The sequence below is a fragment of the Macrobrachium nipponense genome, chromosome 33 (genome assembly GCF_015104395.2).
Source record: "Macrobrachium nipponense isolate FS-2020 chromosome 33, ASM1510439v2, whole genome shotgun sequence".
Taxonomy (NCBI): Eukaryota; Metazoa; Arthropoda; class Malacostraca; order Decapoda; family Palaemonidae; genus Macrobrachium; species Macrobrachium nipponense.
Window position 1 is genome coordinate 33,256,254 of NC_087219.1, and position 12,500 is coordinate 33,268,753.

Consider the following 12,500-nt stretch of genomic DNA (forward strand, 5'->3'; position numbering starts at 1 on the left):
AGATAGTAATGATAATGGCGATAAACTGATAACATACAAACAGTAAACAATCCTGCTTATATGCAGTTATGGTATATATATATATATATATATATATATATATATATATATATATATATATATATACATCCACACAAATATATGTCTACGTAACATTACTAACATCATCCTTCAATAAAATAATAAGATCCATACATTCATTACCCTTACCTACTTCCTTTGTCGTTCCTAAAGATCATGGAAATCCATCTGTTACTTGCAATAAATCAAACTTACCTTAGGACAGATAGCACCGGGTCTAATGTTCTTAATTACTTCCATAAGAACAGTTCAAAAAATAAAGTCACCATCAAGGGAGATATCTCTCCAGTGTCACTCTACGACATTTCGTGTAATTATTCTCTAAATTCAAAGTATAAACATGTACATTTTACATAATTTACAAATATACAAATGACATTTTAGGAAAATTCGTTGGGTTTTGGTAAAATTAACCGAGGAACAATGAAGTACAATAGAACACCCAGTTAATATAGCTTAGGTTTACGATTGCCATACTTCAGGTGCATCCACACTACAGTCAAACATGTCATATACATGTCTGCAACATATCACTTACAAGTCACGAACAAATCGACAACAAGTCGCTGACAAATGCTGGATAGCAGTATGAAAATAACTATAGTAGATTCACATCACCCGTGCATCTGATGTCTAGGCCAGTCCCTTACGACACTCCTGATTGGCTGTTGATAAGCTAATCACAGGGCTGGACACTCAGTCTCACTCGAGAGTTCACAGAGGCAGGATATATGTTCCACCATTCCTGAGGGATACTTTTGAAAAACGTATCTGTAAAGAGAGGTGGGACATACATCCTGCCTATGTGAACTCTCTCTCGAGAGACTGAGAATTTCCAGCCCTGTGACTGGGCCTATCAACAGCCAATCAGGAGCGTCGTAAGGGACTGGCCTAGACATCAAATGCACGGTTGATGTGAATATACTATACCAGTGAGTCCTTGACTTGTATTCAGCATGTTTGCGATTTGTGTGCGATAAGTTTCCGGCGTTTTGGTGACATGTTTAACGACACTGTGGACGCAACTTTAAGGGACTTAATCATAGGTCAGGGCATTGTCAGTCAGGTCTTGTAGCTGCCCTTGTATCTGGATACAAACATAACGTGGTTAGATGATGGTCACTCAGTATCAATACCATAGGCCACTTTTACCATTGTTTGACTATCGACATGGCCTTCACTAAATCACCTTTACAACAACCAGTTAATCTACTTAATCATGGGAACTATCACCTGAAACATATCATCAGGTGTCAGCTATTTTCATGCAGTAAATAAAAATAAAATGGCAAGATGCATCAAAAGTTAGCTAGTATTGAACGAGCATCTAATCAGCCTATTCTGCCATACATACTTGAGAGCGGCGTCACACGGGCGAGGTTCTGGCACCTTTTCAAATCTTTTACCATCAACTTTTGCAACGTGTGGCCAATGTTGGTGACGTTACTGATGTCAGTTGCTGGCTGTTTTGTGCATCGTGTTGTGGCAAGATGCTATAAAAAGTGCCAATGAACGCGCCCGTCGGAACCTACCCAATTAGAACTACATCTACAACCTTCAGGAGGTAAAATTAAAAAGTTTAAGGATGCCTCGGTTATAAGAAAGTTTGAGGAATGGATTCTAGAAGAATTTTAAGAGTTTAGAAAAAAAGGAGCTTGTAACGAGTTAAAGGAGAGAGAATATATCGTTTCTAGGGGCACAGATGGGTAGATAATACTAAGAGGGAAGTTATCGTACATCGTTTTTCTATGCAGCCAGATACAGTGGGCATTGGGGGGGAGGGGGGAGGGGGGACCACATCAGTGTATTTTCCGGCGTCTTCTGGTATCGTGCAGACGAAAACAAGTTGCTAATATTTAACAAACTGAAACCTTTCCACCCAATTTGATTGCTGGATACCACGAGATTCCAGAAAATGAACTGACGAGACGCCAGTCTTTAGTGGGATACAGGAAGTGAGGAGGTTTAGGGACTAAACACCCAGACTGGGAGGAAATGCCTTTATGATGTTTAGGCCTAAGGGGAGTTTTGGTATACGGGTATCTGGAAAATTAGATCTAAGGGGAGTTTTGGTATACGGGTATCTGGAAAATTAGATCTAACACTCAATGCATGCTATGGTCTCTCTTTCTATAAGTACTCCAAAATGTTTATTACTCAAGAATATGTGTTTATATATATATATTATATATATATATATATATATATATATATATATATATATATATATATATATATATATATATATATATATATATATCATACATATATATATATATATATATATATATATATATATATATATATATTATATATATATATATGTATATACATACACGTCTGTATAGGTATGATTAGAGAGAGAGAGAGAGAGAGAGAGAGAGAGAGAGAGAGAGAGAGAGAGAGAGCACTGTTTTACTTGCCAATGGTTAGGAAGCCAAGCCTTTTCAGAGCATGCATAGACCTATATTTACTGTACTGCCATGCATTGTTTCATTGAAAATCCCTAAGTGTTTATATATTTAAAAAAGAATCTATTAAGAAGCAAGTCAGTTGTTCTCTCGTTCCAAAGTTCCAAATCTAAATTCTAATTCCAATGGTTCAGCGATTATTCGGGTGATTATTTGATATGCAAATCGACCCTTCTGTTCTAAGCAAAATCTGAAACCTATAAAGTATCTTAATTAAGGAATCCTTATAAAATGCACCAACATAAATAAAGTTCAAGACTGCTATCTTTTTATATTCTCTTGGTCAACATTCATGAACTAAATTTCTATGCAAAATCTGAATCCCTTAAAGTACCTTAATTACGGAATCCCCTATAATATGCCACGAACATAAATAAACTTCAAGATTGATATAATTTGATATTCTCTAAGTCGAGATACATGAAATAAATTTTCCTGTATGACAGGCGCAGTAAATATTTGTTCATAGTTGTGTAGTCACTTTTAACATTATTCTTAAAGCCAATCTGCATGTAACTGGTACCATTTCTCAGTGATTTGAAAACAATGAAAAGCGAACTTACTTTATCATCTTAGCATGACTATCAAGGCTTCGATGAAGGATTAAAATCTTTTAACAATTTGAAGCTTTCGTTCGTCGCAATATTTATAACATATTATTTCATTTTTATTCAACACTGAGAGTTTTCTCTCGCATCGGAAAAGCAGACTTTTATCAAGATGTTACTTTGGTTCGTCTCGTTTGTTTGAAACTACCTTACGATTTGCTCGCATGAATAATGACAACCAACTTGATTACCTATGAAAAATCGCCCTATTTATAAGCTTTGATCATTTCTTCCTTTTTATTCAGCACTGAGAGAGTTCTCTCGTACCAGAGCAGCAGACTTTTATCAAGATGTTACTTCGGTTCACTCTATAAAAATGCTAGATATTTCAGTGTCGACTTCAGGACCGTATACTAACTTTTTTTTTTTTTTTAACTAGTGACACTAATTATACATATCCTCGTCAAATCTTAAGCTACGACAGTTGTTCTAATTAGTTGAACTACGAACTATTTATACTAACTGTTAGTGTATATAATATATATATATAATCACTATATATATATATATATATAATATATATATATATCTATATACACACATATATGTGTGTATTAACTCTCTTTTAGAACTATAACTATATACGTATATACTAATTTTTCCTAAACTAGTGGCACTAATTATACATTTCCTCGTCGATTCTAAAGCTACAACAGTCGTCTTAATCAATTGAACTATGAACTATATATATATGTACAAACTCTCTTCAAAACTAGTGGCACTAACGTTACATCTCCTCGTCAATTCTTAAGGCTACCACAGCTGCTCTAATCAGGTGAACAACTTCAGCTATTTGACTAGAGAAACCCTGAGTCTAACAGCACAAACAAAAGCCTTTACCGTCTCAGAGGCCTTTCGATTTAGCTGTCGTGAGGATTGGCGTGCGCAGGTTATCTAAAAAAAACTAACTAGAAACTATCTCTAGATATGCCCCGCCATTCCCCCCAACCCCTTGTGCGCATTCGTACAGGGGTTGGGAGGTTGGGAGGTGGGGTGGGAGACCGAATATCATAGTAGGGATGGTTGTAGTGGTGGGGTTGTGTTCTTTACACGACACAAAATCCCCTCCACACAAAGGCACACACAAACACGCTGCTAACACGGAACACTAAATGGACGAGGACAAACCCAGTACAGCAACAACAACAATAACAAACATACATTCACAACACGAACAGGACTGGCTAAAAAAAAAAAAAAGATATGGGTGTTGTGCAGCTTGTGATGGAGAAAGGGACAAAAAGTGTGCACTTACAGGTCGGTGAGCAACAGAAGGGGAATATCCGTAAGAAAACTGGAAGAAAGAATAATACACCAAGGGTTAGACGGCCACGGTACAAGTACAACCCCGTGGAATGAAAAAAAAAAATCTAGGCCAGAGACATTGGGGAGGGATATGACCCGGGGTCTATAAGGGGGTAGGGGTGGGTGGGGGTTTCTGGTTATCATTTTGCAGGTGGCAAAAACGAGGGCTTGGATCTGGGATAATGGTGAGGGAGGTTTTCGGGAGGGGGGAGTGTGGGGTTGGGGGGATGTGTTGTAGTATTTACTTTCATTAGAAGGCCACCTTTTGATTTCAGTGGGTCCCTTCAGGAGAACATTCCTTAAGTAAAAGGGTAAAAAGAGATATATAAATAAGTATATACAAGTTGTAAGGACCTGGATATCTCATCTTCGGTTACAGCTGAGGCAGCAGAATCACAATAAGCAAATAATAACAAGTCAGAAGCAAACTTCCTCCAGCTAAGGATGAATTGTACTGAACACAGAACTCCACACTGACTGCTGGCATCAGTGAGCCAAAGTTGAGAAATGACCCATAATCAAATTCGTTAATGCAATCTGATCCATTTCCAGTAGGACTCGTTCCCAACTCTGTCTTGGGAGACTTATCATAACTAAGAGGGTAAAAGTTACAGTTTCTGGAGAAATACAGAGATTCAAGGCTACACGCAGGGCAGGGAGAGTGTGTGTGTGCTCTATCAAATGCGAAATACCTCTTCATACTTATGAAGACTGAACACAGTAGCTGCAATAGAGGATTAAGCACACGATATATTTACAAAGACGATGAATAAAATGGGATCGTTACGGCTTGGAGAGGGAGCTACTAAGAGAGAGATATATGTACATGGCTGCAAAGCTCTCAAAGTTAGAGGTCAAAGACTTTAAAGGTGGAAGGTCAAATGAGATCATCGCAAAGGAGAGGCCAGGGGTGGGAGAAGAAATAAATCTTTGGAGACGGAAATCCGCCCACTTGCTCGTCAGACACATTCTCGAGGGTAAAGGGAAGAGAGGAACATGCCCATTGCATCATGCTTCGAGGTGCAAAGTGAGACCAAGGCGAGATGAATGACTCAATCAGAGGAAATACAAATTTTTTTTTACCACAGAATCGCATTCTCAAGTAAACAACGCCTTTTTTGAAGACTCTACTGATGGCTGGCCAGATTCTCTACGCTCCGCTCTAGCAAAAGCTCACTGCACCCTTCAAATTCTAAAAATCAGCCTCCAGTACGAATGGCTGCATCCATCCTTTGTGTACTTTCAGGAGATCAGGCGGTAATCAGAAGCCAACGACAAACGTTAATGACAAACGTTAATAAGCAGCAGCAAAGGGAATAAAAGAAGACAATCGGGTTTATCTGAGCCACGTCTTTGCAGGTAAAACACACACCGGGGGTTGTGGGAAAACAGCTCTTTCTTGTAATCATTTAGTCGTGGAAACTTGTCGTCTGCTTGTGACTGGTGGTTGAGGACCATGCTCTAAAAAGAGACCATTACAAGGTAACTATTTGGCAAAAGGAAGAAACGACATCTAGAGGCCAATCCCAGGAAGCCATCAACTTGAGACCAACACTAGACAGATTAGTGAAAGGACCTGTCTGACTGAATCCACCAGGTAATAAAGACTTTCATAAATTCATATGTCTTTACTTCTATAGAGTGGCTCACTGCACCCTACACCACTTGCAGGTTCTTTAGTCAACAGTGACCTGCATTAGTCTTTCAGAAGATATTTCCATACTTTAGCTAAAAGTAGGGCACTTTGAGTAGAACAGTAGTAAATCACTACTATTGTAGATTCACATCAACCGTACATCTGATGTCTAGGCCAGTCCCTTACGACGCTCCTGATAAGCCAATCACAGGGCTGGAAACTCGCAGTCTCTCTCGAGAGTTCACATAGGCAGGACGTATGTTCCACCTCTCCTGAGGGATGCTTTTGAAAGATGTATCCCTCAGGAGAGGTGGAACGTAGATCCTACCCATGTGAACTCTCGAGAGACTGAGAGTTTCCAGCCCTGTGATTGACTTATCAACAGCCAATCAGGAGCGTCGTAAGGGACTGTCCTAGACATCAGATGCACGGGTGATGTGGATCTACTATAGTTCCCAATTGCATAGACTATTCTTCGGAGTTCAGTGTGATTAAATAAGGCTCTTTAGACCCTTGGGAGAAAATCATCTGCCAGAGACCAATGGCAGAAAAGTGTCGACCAGAGGCTATTCGTAAACTAGGCCAGACAGAGGAAATGATCGAGAAGTGGAGAATTATTCACAGCCGTCCAAAGGAGTCAAGTCTTCTGAAAGATTATGCTAGGCTGAGGTTGACTGGAAGTCACATCATAAGTCATTTATACTTTGATCAATGTCTTTGCACCACAAGGTTCCTCGAAGTTCAGCCACTGAAGAAAGAGTCCATTTGGTTCCTATGACACTTGTTGATATGATCTTGAAACAGATAGACACCAAACATGTCATAATGTCTGCTGACTCAAAATCGTTTAGGAATGTGACTAATAAGCGTAGCCACCATCAAGCTCAAAATATCTGATGGCAATCAACAGAGTAAAATCACTGTCAGACCAACACTTTTAACATTCAATCAACAGCAACGTAATCATGTACATGACAGAGATCAATAATTATCCAACAAATCGTCATGCACAGACACTGGTGACTGTTGATATCAAATGTCATAGTACACAAGAGTTCAGTAAGAAGAAGGAAGGGAAGAAGGAAGAAGGAAGGAAGGGGGAAGGGAAGACAGAAAGATGAGAGAGAGGAGAGGGGGGTAGGGGAAGAGGAGAGAGAGAGAGAGAGAGAGAGAGAGAGAGAGAGAGAGAGAGAGAGAGAGCAGTCAAAAAGCTTGTTGCCAGTTTTCCAGACTGGATTCCTGAGTAGACGACAAAGGAATGCTAACAGTTTACGTAGAAAAATGTATTTGCCAAAGTCATTCCCGATGGATTCCAAAGTAGAAATGCAAATATTCCCATCAGTCAATTCCAGGGAGAACCTGACGTTGGTAAGTGTTGACTTGAAGCTGAAAATGGTGTTTACTTGCCATGTACAGTGGAGCTGCCCAAGTTATCAACAATACACTCCAAAGTGAAAGTTTCTGCTACATTTATAGTAGTTTATGAAGCATAAAAAGGGGCCGAAGTCCTACACATTGAATTTCTGTGCGGCAAAGACTCCAGAGTGCTTCCAGATTACCGAAAAAATCACAGTTGCCACACATTTCCCGACACTGGAATTCTACCTAGCCTGAAAAACTTGCAGAGGATTTCTGCTTTACTGTGAAGAATCCAAGTACAGGAAATGAATGCAGAAAGTTGCCATAAATGCCTCGACAGTGGAATTCTACCTTGCCTGAGAAATTTACCAGAGGATTTCTACTTTACTGTCATGATTCCAAGCACAGGATATGAATGCGAAAAGAAATTTTGTTTCCAGATTATGAATTCGGGAAGCCTTGGTGGGGGTAGGGGGCCTCCTTTCAAGATTGTTTCAAAGAATTCAGAACAGTCATTAAGCACTGTGGATTCCCAGAATGGTAGAAGCATCAGAATAGCACAGAGAGAGAGAGAGAGAGAGAGAGAGAGAGAGAGAGAGAGAGAGAGAGAGAGAAAAAAGCTTCACATGAACGCAGGACGTTGGGGGAGGGAAGGGGGAAAATATACTGCAACAAGTCAAGAGCTGCTGGACTTAGAATGTAGGCAAATTAAATACGTATGGCAGAGAAGCACACGAGGAGGGAAAAAATTGTTTCCCCTAGAGGGAGAAAATTAGGGGAAAATCGTCATCATCAACTCTTAAGGGGGAAAAAAACTATTGAATACCAAAATCAACTCAGGCGAATGTTATGAAGGGTAAGCCTGGAATATATATATATATATATATATATATATATATATATATATATATATATACTATATCTATATCATATCTATCATATATATATATATATATATATATATATATATATATATATATATATATATGGGTGTTGGGGGAAGTAATAAGATAAAACTGGGCATAGGAGGAGCAGGAGGAGATTTTTTTGTGTATATATAGATAAAACCAAGCCTTAAACATACAACATCCCACGAGATGGGTGAACTGTAGTAGAGGGGCAGCTGGTGACCGTCCACTTACAAATCGATCATGAACTGATAAGGAAGTCCTGCCAGGAAGCTGCAATTGAAACCACACACACTACAGTGAAAGTCATCTCTGACTGAGATAAATGGAAAAAAACATAAAATAAACATTAATTAAAACACTTCATCATTAGACACCTTTATTTTTTGAGAAAGAGACAAAAAGTGAACAGGCAAAACGAAAGACATGTTAAATGCATCTTACAGTCTACGTGGATAGAACCTCTCACTGGACGAGAATAGTATAAGTGAAATCAAGACTACTTTTGAGTGTTTTATTTTAAGCTACATCCAAGAATATCAAGAATAGTCTACTACGAATATTGATGACAGAATCATGATGACACCTACGAACAAAAAACAAAAGAGCTTTATTTAGAAACAGTCACTGAGCTTGAAGTGACAAAAAGGATTATTTTGTGCAATATTGGAACAGAACTGTGGGACATTCAGCCAAAATAAACATTTAAAAAAAATAAATTCCATTAGTGAATGACATAAAAAAACAATGTGCATTACACATAGAGGCTCTGTGCCAGTGATAACGATAATGATGATGATGATGATGATAATGTGAATATGACAATGATAATGAATCACAGATGACAGGCCACAAACACAGACAAACATAAAGAAACAAACACGCACAACCCTCAACAGTGAAACCACACATAAACGAACGAAATCACACGGACCACGATCAAGAATACAGGGTCTTGAGGTGAAGACCAGAGCACGGGTCGTACTATTAGGCCATGTTACCTGCGAACGATGATGAAGTAATGTCACGTGACCTAACGTTTCTTTGTTTATGTACGCAATTATTAATTAACCATCATTTCTAGTTGGTTTCAGTGCATATCACGAACGTTTCGTTTCCTTCCGTGAATTTTTATATATAGACTCGCAAAGTTTAAATCATAGAAGCTTTATGCAACGTATATAATATACAGTAAATGTATGTATGTATGTACGTATATATACATACATATATATATATATACACATGCATACACACATATATTATAAATTATAATGTACATACATACATACATATATAATATATATATATATATCCCAACGTCGAGAGAACACGAAACAATGATAATGATTTTTCGCCAAATTCATGTTTCTTTCTTTTCTTGAAATATTGATATTTTCGTGGCAATAAAGCTTTCAAGAACATGACATATCAGCCTTGAAGGGAAGGGTCTGACCAGAGGCTGCTTCCTCGGAGAAAGGGTATCCTGCCAGGCTGAGGAAGCAGGCCTGGGAAGGACCCAAGAACTTCAAGGATGAGGCCCAACAGCCCCCAAGACTAGCCAGTCTCTTTAGGCCAGCCTTGAAGGGAAGGGTCCGAACCAGAGGATGCTTCTGCCAGGCTGAGGAGGCAGGCTTGGGAAGAACCCTAAAACTTCGAGGATGAGGCCCAACAGCCCCCAAGGCTAGCCAGTCTCTTCAGGCCAGCCTTGAAGGGAAGGGTCCTACCATGTTGGACTTGAGAGATCGTTTCTTCTCCGAGTTCACTGATGCCTAACCTACCCCAACCTAACTTAACCTAACCTACAGGGGCATGGCAAACAGAAAAAAAACGGGCCTGATGCTATACTAGTATACATCACGGGATTTATCGCCTCTCGTTAGTCCTATATAATCCTTAGATCTCTCTGAAATGGCGTAGTGATTATATACAATATATCCTAATCCCTTTAGACACTCATTTTTCTATATTTGTTCTCAATGATGTTTGTGTGCGTCTGCGTAAAAATTCATTATTTCTTGCAAATGTGAAATAAATGTGGTGATGTAGGTTATAATGTGCTACCAGAGCTTTCACAATCCAATCTAGATGGTTTTTTCGTGCTTGGCAGTTTGGCAGAGATTAGAAAGGAAGGGAGACTATAAGTTTGGGGGAAAGCAGAAGTTGGGAGAAGAGTCCAGAGATGGGTAACAGGAGGAAAAAAATAAAGAGAATCAGATTTATTTCTGTTAACACATTTTTCTAGTTTCTTTCGTTTCATGCTTCATTTATCCTTTTCCGTTTTTTTTTTTCGTGGGCCGAAGCTTCCCTCTTGTCACTTTCTGTTATTCTTATTCTGTCTAAAATGACTAATTAATTACGACTTCCCACAGAAATATTATGCTTATAGAGGTTCTTTCTTTGAATGTTTTCTTGTGGCTTCCCCTCACTATGCCCCTCACAACCCCCCTCTCTCTTTGACACAGATATACACATAATAGACAAACATATATATAATATATTATATATATATATTATATATCATAATATATATATATATAAATATAATATATATATATAGTATATATATATATATTATATATATATATATATATAATATACTATATCTATATCATATATATAATATTATGTATATATATATATCATATATATATATAATAATAGATATAGATATCATATATTATATATATATATATAGATCTATATATAGATATGTATGTAATATAAGTTGGTGTTTCTAGTGAAAACTGTGTATTTATCAATTCACGTGTACATACGCAGATGCACATGTCAATATTTTCCTTATGGTAAATCTGAGCATCCATCTCTCTCTCTCTCTCTCTCTTTCTCTCTCTCTCTCTCTCTCTCTCTCTCTATCAAATATAATTCTGAATATCCTCATATCTTTGTACAGAATGTTGATAGGGAGACACAACACATACAAGATTATGTTCTCTCTCTCTCTCTCTCTCTCTCTTTCTCTGAGACAATAAATAGCAGCAAAAATTAGGGAGGCGACGACGGAGGAGAAAAACGAAGCAATTCACCCTCTTCTCAAAAAGAGGCCTCATAATTTTGCCCAAAGTTCAAGGTTAAGCACAAGAGAGAGGATTCCCCTCCATAGAAGGAATTATTATTATTATTATTATTATTATTATTATTATTATTATTATTATTATTATTATTTTTTTTTTTTTTTTTTTTTTTTTTTTTTTTTTTTTTTTTTTTGCTCTATCACAGTCCTCCAATTCGACTGGGTGGTATTTATAGTGTGGGGTTCCGGGTTGCATCCTGCCTCCTTAGGAGTCCATCACTTTTCTTACTATGTGTGCCGTTTCTAGGATGACACTCTTCTGCATGAGTCCTGGAGCTACTTTAGCCTCTAGTTTTTCTAGATTCCTTTTCAGGGATCTTGGGATCGTGCCTAGTGCTATTATATTATTATTATTATTATTATTATTATTATTATTATTATTATTATTATTATTATTATTATTATTATCTGAAAAATTTTCTTTTATGATGCTATTGTGTGAAGATGGTGGCAATGATTTTTTATATAATTTTTTTCCATAAAAAGAAATTATTATTATTATTATTATTATTAATTATTATTATTATTATTATTATTATTATTATTATTATTATTATTATTATTATTAATTAGTTATTTTATTATTAGGAATGGAAAAGAAAATTTTTAGCTACGATGCTGTTAAATGAAGATAGTGGTAAAGTTTCTTTTTTTTAAGGGGGGGGGGGGGCACCAGCACGGGCTCTTACTTGTAAATATAAATACCTCAGGTACTGAGCACTACCAACAGGTAAACAAAGAGACAAGTGAACGGAGGATTGCGCATGTAAACGGGAAGAAAGAAAGACTTGATAAAAGAGAAAATACGTAAGCAAAAGAGTGGTCTGGAAAGAATGACAAATGGGAAAATAAGGATAACAACAACATTGTGAAATAAAACTTAAAAAAGTAAAAAAAAATAGCAGTTACTAAAGAAAGGGTAAAACAAAGGAAAATTAAGCTGCAACGGAGAGAGAGAGAGAGAGAGAGAGAGAGAGAGAGAGAGGAGAGAGAGAGAGAGCGCGTCTCTGAAAGGATAGAGGAAAAAATGGATGACAT

The 12,500-nt window shown here is 37.5% G+C and overlaps 1 protein-coding gene across 7 annotated transcripts in view; it reads right to left on the bottom strand.

Annotated features, from left to right (window-relative positions):
- Positions 1 to 12,500, bottom strand: part of LOC135203075 (ATP-sensitive inward rectifier potassium channel 12-like) — a 280,355-nt gene that overhangs the window by 67,497 nt on the left and 200,358 nt on the right. For 3 of the 7 annotated variants that reach the window (XM_064232680.1, XM_064232686.1, XM_064232679.1), the window contains exon 2: positions 8,603 to 8,662. The exons of 1 other annotated variant lie outside the window; for it this stretch is intronic. In XM_064232680.1, coding sequence (XP_064088750.1) covers positions 8,603 to 8,662 — 60 coding nt within the window. Of the gene's footprint in view, positions 1 to 4,415; positions 4,455 to 8,602; positions 8,663 to 12,500 lie in introns of all 7 variants that reach the window. 3 more of the 7 variants (XM_064232684.1, XM_064232681.1, XM_064232682.1) reach the window with 2 other exon arrangements.